General features: G+C 32.2%; 1 protein-coding gene across 7 annotated transcripts in view; it reads right to left on the bottom strand.

Annotated features, from left to right (window-relative positions):
- Nucleotides 1-12737, bottom strand: part of GRIA4 (glutamate ionotropic receptor AMPA type subunit 4) — a 689633-nt gene that overhangs the window by 64372 nt on the left and 612524 nt on the right. For 6 of the 7 annotated variants that reach the window (XR_015141734.1, XR_015141735.1, XM_086338841.1 and 3 more), the window contains exons 10-11: nt 10827-10937; nt 3093-3299 (exon numbers count right to left, since the gene is read on the bottom strand). Coding sequence is in view for 5 of the 7 variants with exons in the window: in XM_086338841.1 (XP_086194967.1) it covers nt 3093-3299; nt 10827-10937 (318 nt within the window). In the remaining 2 variants the exon portion in view is untranslated. Of the gene's footprint in view, nt 1-3092; nt 3300-8344; nt 9529-10826; nt 10938-12737 lie in introns of those variants that run through there. The other variant, XM_086338845.1, reaches the window with a different exon arrangement.

Here is a 12737-nt window from a genome sequence, read left to right on the forward strand (position 1 = left end):
TATATTTGAGTTTTCTCTGCTAACTTTGGAGATGTTGCATTTGCCTTGTTCCATTAGCTCTCAGTGATTCCCAAAATTGAGAAAAATGTCCTTTGTAAGAGCTTGATAATATTTGGATTCTCAATGACTTCTGGAGTGAGGCTGATGAACCAGCATTCTTGTGGTATGACTTCCCTGGTGGCTCAGATGGTAAAGCGTCTGCCTACAATGTGGGAGACCCTGGTTCGATCCCTGGGTTGGGAAGATGCCCTGGAGAAGGAAATGGCAACCCACTCCAGTTCTCTTGCCTGGAAAATCCCATGGATGGAGGGGCCTAGTAGGCTACAGTCCATGGGGTCGCAAAGAGTTGGACACGACTGAGCGACTTCACTTTCACAAGTAATTCTAGTGTTGGCAGGACATGGAATTTGCTCTGAGAAAAATCTCTTTGGTTAAAATATGCATACAGAAGTACAGTAGGGAACAGGAAAAGGCCCTGGAGCAGTATACCACAGAACATCCTATGAGGAATTTGTTGCAGTGTGCAGTAGTGACAGGCAGAAAGAACCTGAAAGTGTAAGGGAGGTTTTGAGCTTTGGGGTAACCACTTGGTGGTGTGCTGAGATCACATCTAAGTGTCTGGCAGATAATCTATTCCTAACAATTACAGTAACAAGGTTTGCAAAGGATAAAGTAAAAAAAAATAAATAAATAAACGGACTCAAAGTTAATCATCTTGCTGGCTTTGTTGAGTAGAAAAATATATACAGAGTTTTACTTAAGGCTTGTAAACTGAGAATTCATGTGTGCATTAGCAGTAAGAAAGGAAAAATAAAGTAGTTGAGAGGCAAGTAAAGGCTTTGCAGACACCAGAATGGAATATATCAAATCTGTGGAAAGTATATGAGACATGAACAAAGATTCTTTTCGGGAAAAAATTGGACAACTCAAGTGGTAAAGATCAGATTATTTAAATCCTTGCAAACTGGCTGAGGAATCAATAAAGAGTAATAACCATTATGTTATCTTCTCTCTCTGAGAACAGCCTGACTTTGTGACTTTCTGTGCCATGTGACACATGTACTAGTGGTACAATTTTGTTGTTTGTAATTATACTACTCCCTTTATATCACTTGTTTTTACTATTTAAACAATATTCTCCCAATAAAACATCATCAAGAACACTTGCAAAGGAGTGAGCCTGGGTTACCAACTTGGTAAGGACTCCAGAGGAGAGATATGTAACAATTGTAGAAAATAACTGATTAGTTATCTGGTCTGAAATTAACTGACAATTCAAGAATGCGTTTTTGAGATGAGATACTCAGTAGTGTTTTCTGAAGGTAAATGAATTAGTGTAGTTCTAGGCACTAGGTTAGTGTTCACATTTAAAATCTTAAAATTTAATACATTACCAACAAACACATGCTTTAAGAACTCTTTTTCTTTGAGAATTAAAGCTCAGTATCAAACCGTTGATGAGCCCGGTGGTAAAATACTTTTTGATTTTTTAAGACTGAAAATTTTGTTTTCCTCATTTAGGGCACCTAACTAGTCAGCAGTTCTTTCAAATGACTATAAAGCTAATGAATTGCTTTTTAATGCCAAATAATTTCCTCTTACTGCTATAGCTGTTCTGTGCAGAGAACGTTCATTTTTTTCATGGTCTGAAAGCAGGATGTAGAAACGCAAAAGTATTGAACTGCAGTTCTGGCTCAAAAGTAAGCCCCTCTAGATACTTCAGTTATGTTCTAACTGGAGTGGGTTGCCTTGCCCTTCTCCAGGGGATCTTCCTGACCCAGGGATCAAACCCAAGCTTCCCGCATTGTGGGCAGATTCTTTATCACTTGAGCTGCCTGGGAAGCCCAATGTTCTAACTTGTTCTACTTTTATTCTTTCCTGGGGAAGGATTACTTTTGTGTAATTCTTAAGTTTTAAAGGGAGTCTTGGATAATTAATCAGAGAGAATGTGTTTTGAACATGAAATTTGTGAAATGTAAATTGGCTTATAGGGAATTTCAGAATACATTTCAAGTGTATATGACTTTTATTGGTTACTTGATGGATAGAACTCACTGTGGGCTCTAGGTTTGATTTTTGGGACTTTGGAAATATATCATCACTGGCAATTGATAAATACTGGCTTGATTTTAACACTGCAATGTTAGCTGAAGAGACCAATCTTGTTCTAGTTCAGGCAGGAATGTCTACACTGAATTTGCCCTTGGCTTTTAATATGTATGACTTCCCTGGAGGCTCAGATGGTAAAATGTCTGCCTACAGTGTGGGAGACCCAGGTTCAATCCCTGGGTTGGGAAGATCCTCTGGAGAAGGAAATGGCAACCCACTCCTGTACTTTTGCCTGGAAAATCCCATGGACGCAAAGTGTGGTAGGCTACAGTTCATGGGGTCACAAAGAGTTGGACACGACTAAGTGACTTCACTTTCACTTTGAATATGTACACTAAAAATCTGGTGAACGCAAAGGGAAGGGCCTGACATGCTTTCACGTGAGGCCCACTATGGAATAAATTATTGCTTTATGATGTCATTGCATGTAAGTTTAAATTTATTGTGTTCAGCAGAGTTGTAAGATTTCACGTTATTGGTGAGTCTTTAATATATGCTAACTAGTTTGCTGATTGCTTCACTAATAATTTAAAAGATATTTACTTGTAAATACAAGCAAATAGAAATATAAATAATTAGCTAAAATAAGGCTCAACTTTATGCTGTTAAAGGAAATCTGCTCCTACAATTATCAAGTAACAGATAAGTAATGGAGCTGTTTTGTAGCTCTCAAAACATGTTTCTGATATAGCAGCATCAAGCTTAAGAAAATAATCATCATAGATACTGAAGTTAGTGTTTTTTTTAAATAGAATATCATATTCTGAATTTTTATCTTTTTAAAGTTATCAAGTATTAGTTTCCGTAATTGTTAGGAAATTACTAATGAAATATAGAAATATTTGACATCATATATGCTTCTTTGAATGTAACTGCAAATTTAAAAAAAAACAACAATAGACATTTAACAATTGATATGTGCCCAAGTGAAAAAAACTTTCGGGTTTATGTAAGTAAATTTTCTAATAGATTGATTTGCTTACCCCGTAAACAAGTTCTCCTACCATCCCATTCCAGATTTTTGTGTCTGCATCCCTTGCTCCATATTTTCCATCAGGGACAATGGCAATTTTATATTTGATACCAATATGTTTTGCAATTTCAGATGCCAAATCTACACAGTATCCTTCATACTTGTCATTTCCTTCAAACATTTCATGATTTTTCTTGTACATAACATATGGGGATTCCTATAATGAGAGAAGTAGAACTGTAAAGGAGAAATTATGAAACATTCAAAAATTCTATGCAACTTTCACTTTCAGAACTTAACAAATGGATTATATTTAGTACTAATACACACACTGGTTTTGTGTGGCAAGAAATTGATAATAAAACAGATGAATATATAACTATGCTTAGAAGTATATTAAGTTGCTTTATAGATTCTGTTTTTATACTAAAAATAGAATCTTTAAAATAAAGTAAATTTCTTTTGAGTGATTATTACATACTTAGCACTGTGACTGTGATAGGAAAAATATATGTTAATAATTGACTAGAGAAGCATAAATTATCATCTATGGGAATGGGATTACCATTTTCAAAGTATCTCATGACCTGAAGATTACTTAGGAGTCAACTTTGTGTAATAAAAGACTTATTCAAAGTTATAGGTCTCTGTATTCTGCATCTTGTTTAGCCACATTCAACTGTGACTCCCTTCAGGAAAAGAGCCATATTATTTTTCTTTGCTCTCTGGGATTTAGCAAGATGCCTTGGTCAGAGCAGGTATTTAGCAAGTGCAAAGAAGAAACAAATTACAGTCCTTAACATTTTAATACTAATTTGTATTAAATTGGTTTTCCTAAAATTGTCCAGTATCTTGGCTTTAATTAAGGTTGTGATCCAAGAATTTTTATTCTATTATAAAAATATGTTCCCAATGAAAGCTAATAATTTTTCCCAATTGTGAAAATCATAACTCTTCAAGTAATATTTTTAGTAATATTCTCATTTAGTTTTTGAAGCAATAAGACGAAATAGGATGAATTATTGTGAAATGAAAAGATTACTGCTAATTCATAACTGAACAGTTTTTGGTACATACATACACACACACACACACACACACACACATCCCTAAACCAAACCATTTAAAGTCTGTGAAACTAAAGCACTTGATTTTATAAATAAAACCTAATGCCACCAACTGAAAGATAGGCTCAGTGAACATGCAGTACATACAGAACTCCAGGTCACACTTCAGATTTCTTAATCATTTGCAGACAAGGAATGACCACTTTTGACTACAATGTTATTGAAGTCATGATTTATATTTTACAAAATAGCACTGTGATATTCATTTAATAATTTTAATACATATCTTTTCTTTTCTCCCAGCAAATCTGTAGTTGGGAAAGTTGAACTTGCTCTTAGAACTCTGGATTAGAAGATGATTTACTTTGCATTACATGGCAGACTACACTAATTCTGATTTTGTTTTAAAATACTTTGTAACTATAGAAACTATTTTAAAAAGCAATAGAAGTGTAAATTATATAATATGTGATTTTCTCTTAGAGATGCCCTAAATAACTCTATTGTGGGCAATTGTTCAGGATTTGCTCTTATATTTTCTTAAATCCTGCCTTAAGTAGACATGGCCAAAAGAACCAGAAGTCTCTCACTTCTTCCTTGAATTTGATGGATATTCTAACACTGGACTTGGTTAAGAAATTTCTCCACCTACAAAATAAAGGCAGCTAATTATCTCTTTAGATAGAAGAAAATTATTTGTTAGCTTAAAGAAAACATTCTCCAGATATAAATCATTTTGTAAAATATGAATGTGGTTATAAAAATTGTAAGTTGTTGCAAGATTGTTAATTTCTAAAATATGTTATGGAATATTACTTAAAATGAACCAATACTTTCATTTTGCTTCTTTTCTTCTTGCGATAGTTAATTAAAATATGGAAGAATATGTATGAACAAGCACAAATTGCATATTTGCACAATCCTTAACATTCTAATTAAAATGGTTGTTAATAAAGCAAATGAGAGGTTTTCAAAAGGAGTATTGCTAAGGTTTACACTTGCTACTAAGATTGATAAATTCTAGAGTCTGAAATACTTGAACACATGAATTTTAGCCCTCAAATGTGTATTAGCTTGTGTACAGAAGTCTCTTTAGCTAGTATTATCATCTAGCTTGCAAAATCCCCTCTACATTATATAGTGAATAATTTGTTTCATTAAAAGCTGCATTTTCAATGTTTACTCAAATATTTCATAAATACCCACTGTGTGGAAGGCAGCTTGCTGGGAACTAGAGGGTATAAAAATAAATTATATATGTTCCTCATCCTCTTACGATTATGACTAAATTCTTTGTAATAAAGGTACAGGAGTGAGAATGCTGGGAGACCACCATATATAATAAAATATATAGGAAAAAATAATACAAGCCCTCAGTTATTTAGTGCTTGTTCTGAGTCAAGTACAAAGTTATTTAACTGTTATTTAATGGTATCCTTTTATTTATTTTTCACACTGCCATTTCGAGGTAGGCATTTCCCAATTTGCAGATGGAAAATTTAAGCTTAAAGAATTTCAACAAATTGTTCAATTTCACAGAACTAGCAGGAGTGGAAATTGAACCCATAATTTGAATGTCTGGACATTTTTGAAGCTACTGTAGCATCTGTCAAAATACATGCAACTATTTGAGATTTCATGTGATTTAACAAGAGAGAAGACAAGATTAAACATATGAATTTCTGTATTTTTAGTGAATGAAATTTTTGAAAAAACAATGTATTAATACCTTTCCATATTTCCTCATAGTGTCTGCTACTCAATAAATATAAGGTGTTCAATAAATATAAAGATTTCCTGGTCTATCAATGCTTCCTAAATAAGAATATCATGGCAAGGTATTTATATTAGAACTTCTGGTTCAGGGGTTCAAAATGAAAGTAAATATTAATGAGTTACAGATCATCTCTTTTGAAACAGGCATGTGTATCTATAAATACAAATTTATTTAGTGTCTTTGATATTTTTCACTTTCTTTTTTGGACAGCAGCACCCATCAGATTTTTGTTTTCCTAACAAACAAACCAACAAAGGCTAGAGAAGCCTTTAGTTTATTGAAAATGTTGATTAGAAGTTTGCTGCTGTTCAGTCACTAAGTCACGTCTGACTTTTAGGGGCATGAATAATTGTTGAGATTCAAATAGTGGTGCATGCAAATTAAGAGAAATAAGATGATCACACTCAGGAAGATGGAAGAACGAAAGGAGAGAACAGCTAGGCGTTTCTTGAATAAGATCTCTCATAGCTGCTCAGCTCTTTCCAGTTTCTTTGAATCTGTCTCATTTCCCTTTTCTTTCATGTTAAATCCAAATTAGCAGCAAATCCTCAACATGCTCTCAACCTTTTCATTTGTCCCGTCTCAAACCTGATAATTTATGTACAAGTAGCCCTTCAAACACTGCATACTTGAGGAGACTCAGTACAAAGTTGTGCTGAAGAAAATACCAAGTCTTTTCAGTATAGTAAAAAATGAGTTATAGTCAATCATTAAGGGGTGTTTGTGAACCATCTTTGATAAGCAACCTTCTGGAGCCCCAGGTTCTCAACTGTGAATTAAAATGGAAGGCTATAACCTACCATCTTTGTTATCAATTGCTATGTTCTGTGGGACAGCAATTCCTTAGAAGTTATTTGAAATGCATTACTTCTTAGTGATTATGAGTTTATTAGTACAATTTCCATAATGCATAGTGTTCTACATCTGCTCTGCTATTTCAGGAAAGAAATCAATCTCTGTTTAAAGCTATGGCATTAGGGTTTGCTTATGAAAATGCCTATATAAATGAATTAAGATGATTTTCAATAAAAAAAGTATCATTTTCCTACTGGAGAAACTTTTGTTTGGAATATTTGTCTTGATATTTAGCAAAAATAAAACTGTCAAAGTATATATTTATTGGAAAAGCTTTAAGATTTTCTAAACATCACAAATATAATCATTGAAACCACTAGTTGAAAACAGGTAAAATAATAAAATCAGTAATATCAAAAGTTATTTGCTATGTGGATATTTGCTTTTATCCAAAGAATTTTAATGTAGATAATTTATCCTGTGGGTAAAATTCTTATAAATGAACATTAAAATGTTATTAAGAAATCAGTAAATTTAATAGTGGCATAATTTTAAGTTTATTAGAAATAACATTTAAAAGCATTGAGTTATAAACTCTTTGGAAGCAGATGCATGTATTGGGAAGATTAATATTTTGTTCAAGAAAGAAAATAAAAAAATTGTATAGATATTTATATGTATGTATAAATATGCACTTGTATATTGTATATGCATATGTATCTACGTGCAGTGCATTTACAAAATTCCACATAAAAAGATAAACTACCAAACAACTCATAAAAAGAATAAAAAATATTTATGGAAGGACTGTTATAAATAAAATTGTTTTGAGGCTTATAAAGTAATTATGATACTGCAGTGAATATATTTGGATTTTGTGGAAAAATTTCCAAAAGGATTGTTGAGTTCATGAGATGGTAAGAAATGCATTCTTAGTTTAGTAATGAGTTATGTTTCATTTACTTTCAGTGAAAGATTTGGGGAAAAATGAGATTGACTGAAATTTAATTGCATTTCTCCTTTTCCAGAGAGTTCAGCCAAAGAAAGTAGTGAAATTGCAGAGGAAACCACGACCCCAATGTCTACTGCAAACCACTTTTCCCTCAATTGCTACATTTAGCTAAACCACGTGGCACAGATGTGGCTTCCTTAGGTTGTTTTTTTGAATGTAAAATGTTAAATTAACATGGTCATAGTCTCACAAATTTTATAAAATTTTTAGTCAGTAAGACTTAAAGAGAAAAAATGTTGAGCATCTGAATCCAAAACTTTAGATCTTTCAATTTTGTAGTCATGATTCTCATGTGATTATAGTGTCAAACTTACTTTTATTTAGATTTAGTTAAGTTATATTCAGAATGACTATATTCAGGAAGAATAAATTAGTCATTAAAATGAAGACATAAAACAAATAGATTTCAGCAATGCAAAAAGCTAAAGACACATTTTATTGAAAAATGGTATCTACTATACTTATTATATTTTTTGTCTACTTTCTCTCATTAGAATTAAAGTCAATTGTAAGTGCAGGATTTTGGTCTGTTTTCTTGTCTAACATATCCCAGGCTTATAACTGTGCCTAGCAAATAGCAGACGCTTAATAAATATTTGTGAATGAATAAATAAATTTCTCAATCAACTTTATTCAACAATACCATATACTATTACAGTGCATCAACATGTAAATAACAACATACACAAAGGAAAGACAAATGGTAGAACAGCAAAGTCATAACAATTCTGATCAAAATGAATGAGTTCTAGTGCCACAACAGCCTTCTTTTTATGTCTAGATATCTGTCTTGCACATAGTTTAATATCTAACCAATTCCATTCCTGTTGAAAGTTTTCAACTTAATCTGAGGGATTATAATACACCAGTGTCAATATCTCATTCATCTACAAAAAAGCACATTACTTTCAAGATGAAAGAGATGATGGAGATGTCATAGGTCCTGGGATAATATCAACAAAAGCAAATACAAGGAACACTTTTGGCGAAAGGATGCTAGCATTTTTGTTTTTGAATTATTGAAGTTGCAAAGATCATAGGTATTATTTATATAGAGATTACATTTTTATACAAAAGACAGATACTAGTACTGCACTATTTTCATTGCAAAAATATTGGTGACATCACTGTCAAAGAAAAGATAACTGTACAGAATAGTCTTTAGATATATAGGAAACAACTGGATTTTTCAATCATTTTTTGACAGCGTGCTTTCTGAAAAATAGCCATGCTTGCAAAACTAATTCAATATTGTGGCCTGAAGAATTGTATCTCCACCCCCTTTAATAACAGAATCTACATTATACCTATAATGAACACTAAAACACCTTATTTCATGTAGAACAGGCAAAATTTCAAAAAAAAATTTAAGGAAAGCAACTATGTGTATCCAGAAAAGAAGGACACAAATTCATAGATATTTACTTTTAGAAAATCTACTCTTGGCATTAGAAGTGTTAAAATTTCATCATTTATGTACAATGACCTCATTTCAAGATATGGGAATAAATACGTCAGAATTAAGTATTATTTTTCAACATTTAGTTTCTTGAAAAAGATGAGGATTAATTCTTCTTTGTTCTAGTATCTCAGGAAAGTCACAGAACTTAAAAATAAGTGTGGTTTTTTTTCTGGTAGTCCAGAGTTGATCATCCAAGAAGAATCCCAAATGAACAATTAGCTTAAAATTACTACACAGAAGAACAAGACTTGAGCTTTAGTTAGGAATAGTCGAACAACGTGGAGCTCATTTCTTTCTTGATCAATTTCTTAAAATAGGATTCTTCATCAGAGGCTGAAAAGAGGAGGACTGTACTGAAGTATGACTTTCCATTACCGTCTTTTTTAGGAATATATATATGTATATGTACATATACATATATATACATATATTTAAGTCCCATGCATTACACAATTAAGTTAGAAGATATTTATTTTTCATTCATACACAAAAGCTCCTGTTGGTTGGTTTGAATTCTAAAATTATAAACTTCCAATTAAGGCTTGACAGATTAACATTAAGTTGCTAGCTAGTGGCGCAACACTGATAAAATTAATTGCAACATGTGAAAGCTTTTCTCTGGCATTTTCATGCTTTGACCTCAATGTCAAAATGTTGGAAATAATTTGACATTACTAAAAACATAAGTTAAAATTACGTAAGATAAAAATTAAATTACAGAAAATAGTTTTTCTTCATTTAGAGTAAGGGCTTTATAAAAATTAAAAAATGTGTCCTGCCAAATGAGACAGTGAGCTGTGGATATGTAACTTAAAATTAGATAGAAACAGTTACCGATTGTTGATCTCCTTTGACTAGCATTGACTATAAAGAGTATGTTTGAATTTAGAAGAGAAAAATATGAGATACACTATTTAAAAGATAATTTCATGAGAATCTCTTTGAAAAAGCAGACTTAAGATTTAGAGTATTTTTAATTTTATAATGTGACCGAATGAAGATCATATTTTTGTTAATTTAGGAGAATTTCAATAAATTTTAATGCATTTTCCCCCCACAGGTCAATGAGAAAAATAATCGGTACAAAAACTCCTTTGTGAAGTAAATATAAATATAGAACAAAATTTATTTTTAAAGCATACAGTTGTCTAAAACATGCTCATTAAAATCTTAACATTCATATCTCTATTATAAAGACAATGCAAATCATTATTAAATTAATAAATTACCTGAAAATCATAATTTTAAGCACTATTAGCTATTATTACATTGATGTTTAAAAACATAATAACAATATATGATGTTTAAAACTGGGTATTTCATGTGATTAGTTGTTGATCATTTTCATGTTCATTCTTTTGTCCTTTGAAATCTTAGCATTTGATTCATTTCCAATGAAAGATTTTCAGTTTTTAACATCTGAGCATTTTTCCAAGAACAATAATATAACAAAAGATAATACAAATAAAAGTACCGAAATGAGTTCAGGACAAACTTATTCAAAGCCTCAATAGACTTTTGTTGATCAGAACATCAATGCCACCATCACTAAGATGCAGCCTTCACATAGCTGGGAATTAAAATTGCCTACGGGCAAAACAAAACATCATAAAACACAGACCAAAACTTACCATAATAGTGGTTACAACAACTGTTCTGTTTTCAATAGCTGCTGTGTCATTGCCAAGTGTGGGTACATCTTGAATCAAGACTAATTTATCCATATCATTCCAGTATCCAACCTGCCAAATAGAAAAAAATCTTGAAAGCACATTTTAGAAGAGTTTTCTCTAGTTCTTATTGGAACAATGAGAATTATTAATAAGAAAACAAAACAAATTTATGAAGCACACACAAAAAAATGTGTTTGGAAGTTTTCTTAATTGATGATGAGCCAGTTTTCCTAATGTTAATAATACTACTTACTTACACATTTGCCGACTTTACAATTTATTAATACACTCATGGACTAGCTAAGACATTGAGAATGAATGGGTTCAAAAAGGAATACGGATACAGATGGAATGCCATTTTGTTCTGATGCTCTTGTAGTGAAATTGATTGGAAACTTCTATACTTAGTTTACATGATTTTTATCAATAATGTTACAGATTTTATAGTAAGGAGAATAGATTTACATGGGGCACATGTACAGGATGTTTTAAAAACATAGATTTGTGTATTTTAAAGCAATATAGAAATAGTTTTTTGGTTTCATATGTACAGGATGTTTTAAAAACATAGATTTGTGTATTTTAAAGCAATATAGAAATAGTTTTTTGGTTTCATATGTACAGGATGTTTTAAAAACATAGATTTGTGTATTTTAAAGCAATATAGAAATAGTTTTTTGGTTTCATATAACCTAGCCTCTAGATAAACTAGAGGCTAGTTTATCATTTCTAAAATGCTAAATATATCAAATGTTAATGATTATTTAATATTTTCACTTTTGAAAATTTTAAATTTGTATTTTTAAAATTTCAAATCCTTATATTACTCGTTTAGACTCGAAGCAAACTCTTTTCCATAAAATATATTAAGTAATTAGTTAAGCACTATACAATGTTACAAACTAAAATGGGATTCTACTGGAAATTTAGGATTCTTTTCAGAATGCAGACTACTTCTTTACTGCTTGCTCCCTGAAAGACACTGTAATCAATGCTTTAATAAAAAATGCATCTTAAAGTTTATACACACAGCAAATATAAAGGTAGGTGCAATTACAAGTCCATATACTTTACTATTATGGTACATATATTTTACTGTTATGCTACATACACCCAAATGACTGTTCATTTAATGCTTGCCAAACTTCTTTCAAGGTAAGTGAAACCCAAGTAAGATGGTAGGCACTGAGAGAGGGGATCAGAGGGCAGACAGACTGAAACTACAATCACAGACAACTAGCCAATCTGATCACATGGACCACAGCCTTGTCTAACTCAATGAAACTAAGCCATGCCATATGGGGCCACCCAAACCAGACGGATCATGGTGGAGAGGTCTGACAGAATGTGGTTCACTGGAGAAGGGAATGGAAAACCACTTCAGTATTCTTGCCTTGAGAACCCCATGAACAGTATAAAAAGGCAAAAAATAAGACACTGAAAGATGAACTCCCCAGGTAGATAGGTGCCCAATATGCTACTGGAGATAAGTGGAGAAATAACTGCAGAAAGAATGGAGATGGAGCCACAGCAAAAACAACACCCTGTTGTGAATGGGACTGGTGATATAAGCAAGGTTTGATGCTGTAAGGAGCAATATTGCATAGGAACCTGGAATATAAGGCCCATGAATCAAGGCAAATTTGTAGTGGTCAAACAGGAGATGACAAGAGTGAACATCGACATTCTAGGAATCAGAGAACTAAGACGGACTGGAATGGGTGAATTTTACTCAGATGACCATTATATCTACTACTGTGGGCAGGAATCCCATAGAAGAAATGGAGTAGCCATCATTGTCAACAAGAGAGTCCAAAATGCAGTACGTGGATGCAATCTCAAAAACAACAGAATGATCTCTGTTCATTT

Source organism: Bos grunniens, chromosome 15 (genome assembly GCF_055505025.1).
Source record: "Bos grunniens cultivar Pamir isolate PY7600 chromosome 15, Bosgru_T2T1.0, whole genome shotgun sequence".
NCBI classification, from domain to species: domain Eukaryota; kingdom Metazoa; phylum Chordata; class Mammalia; order Artiodactyla; family Bovidae; genus Bos; species Bos grunniens.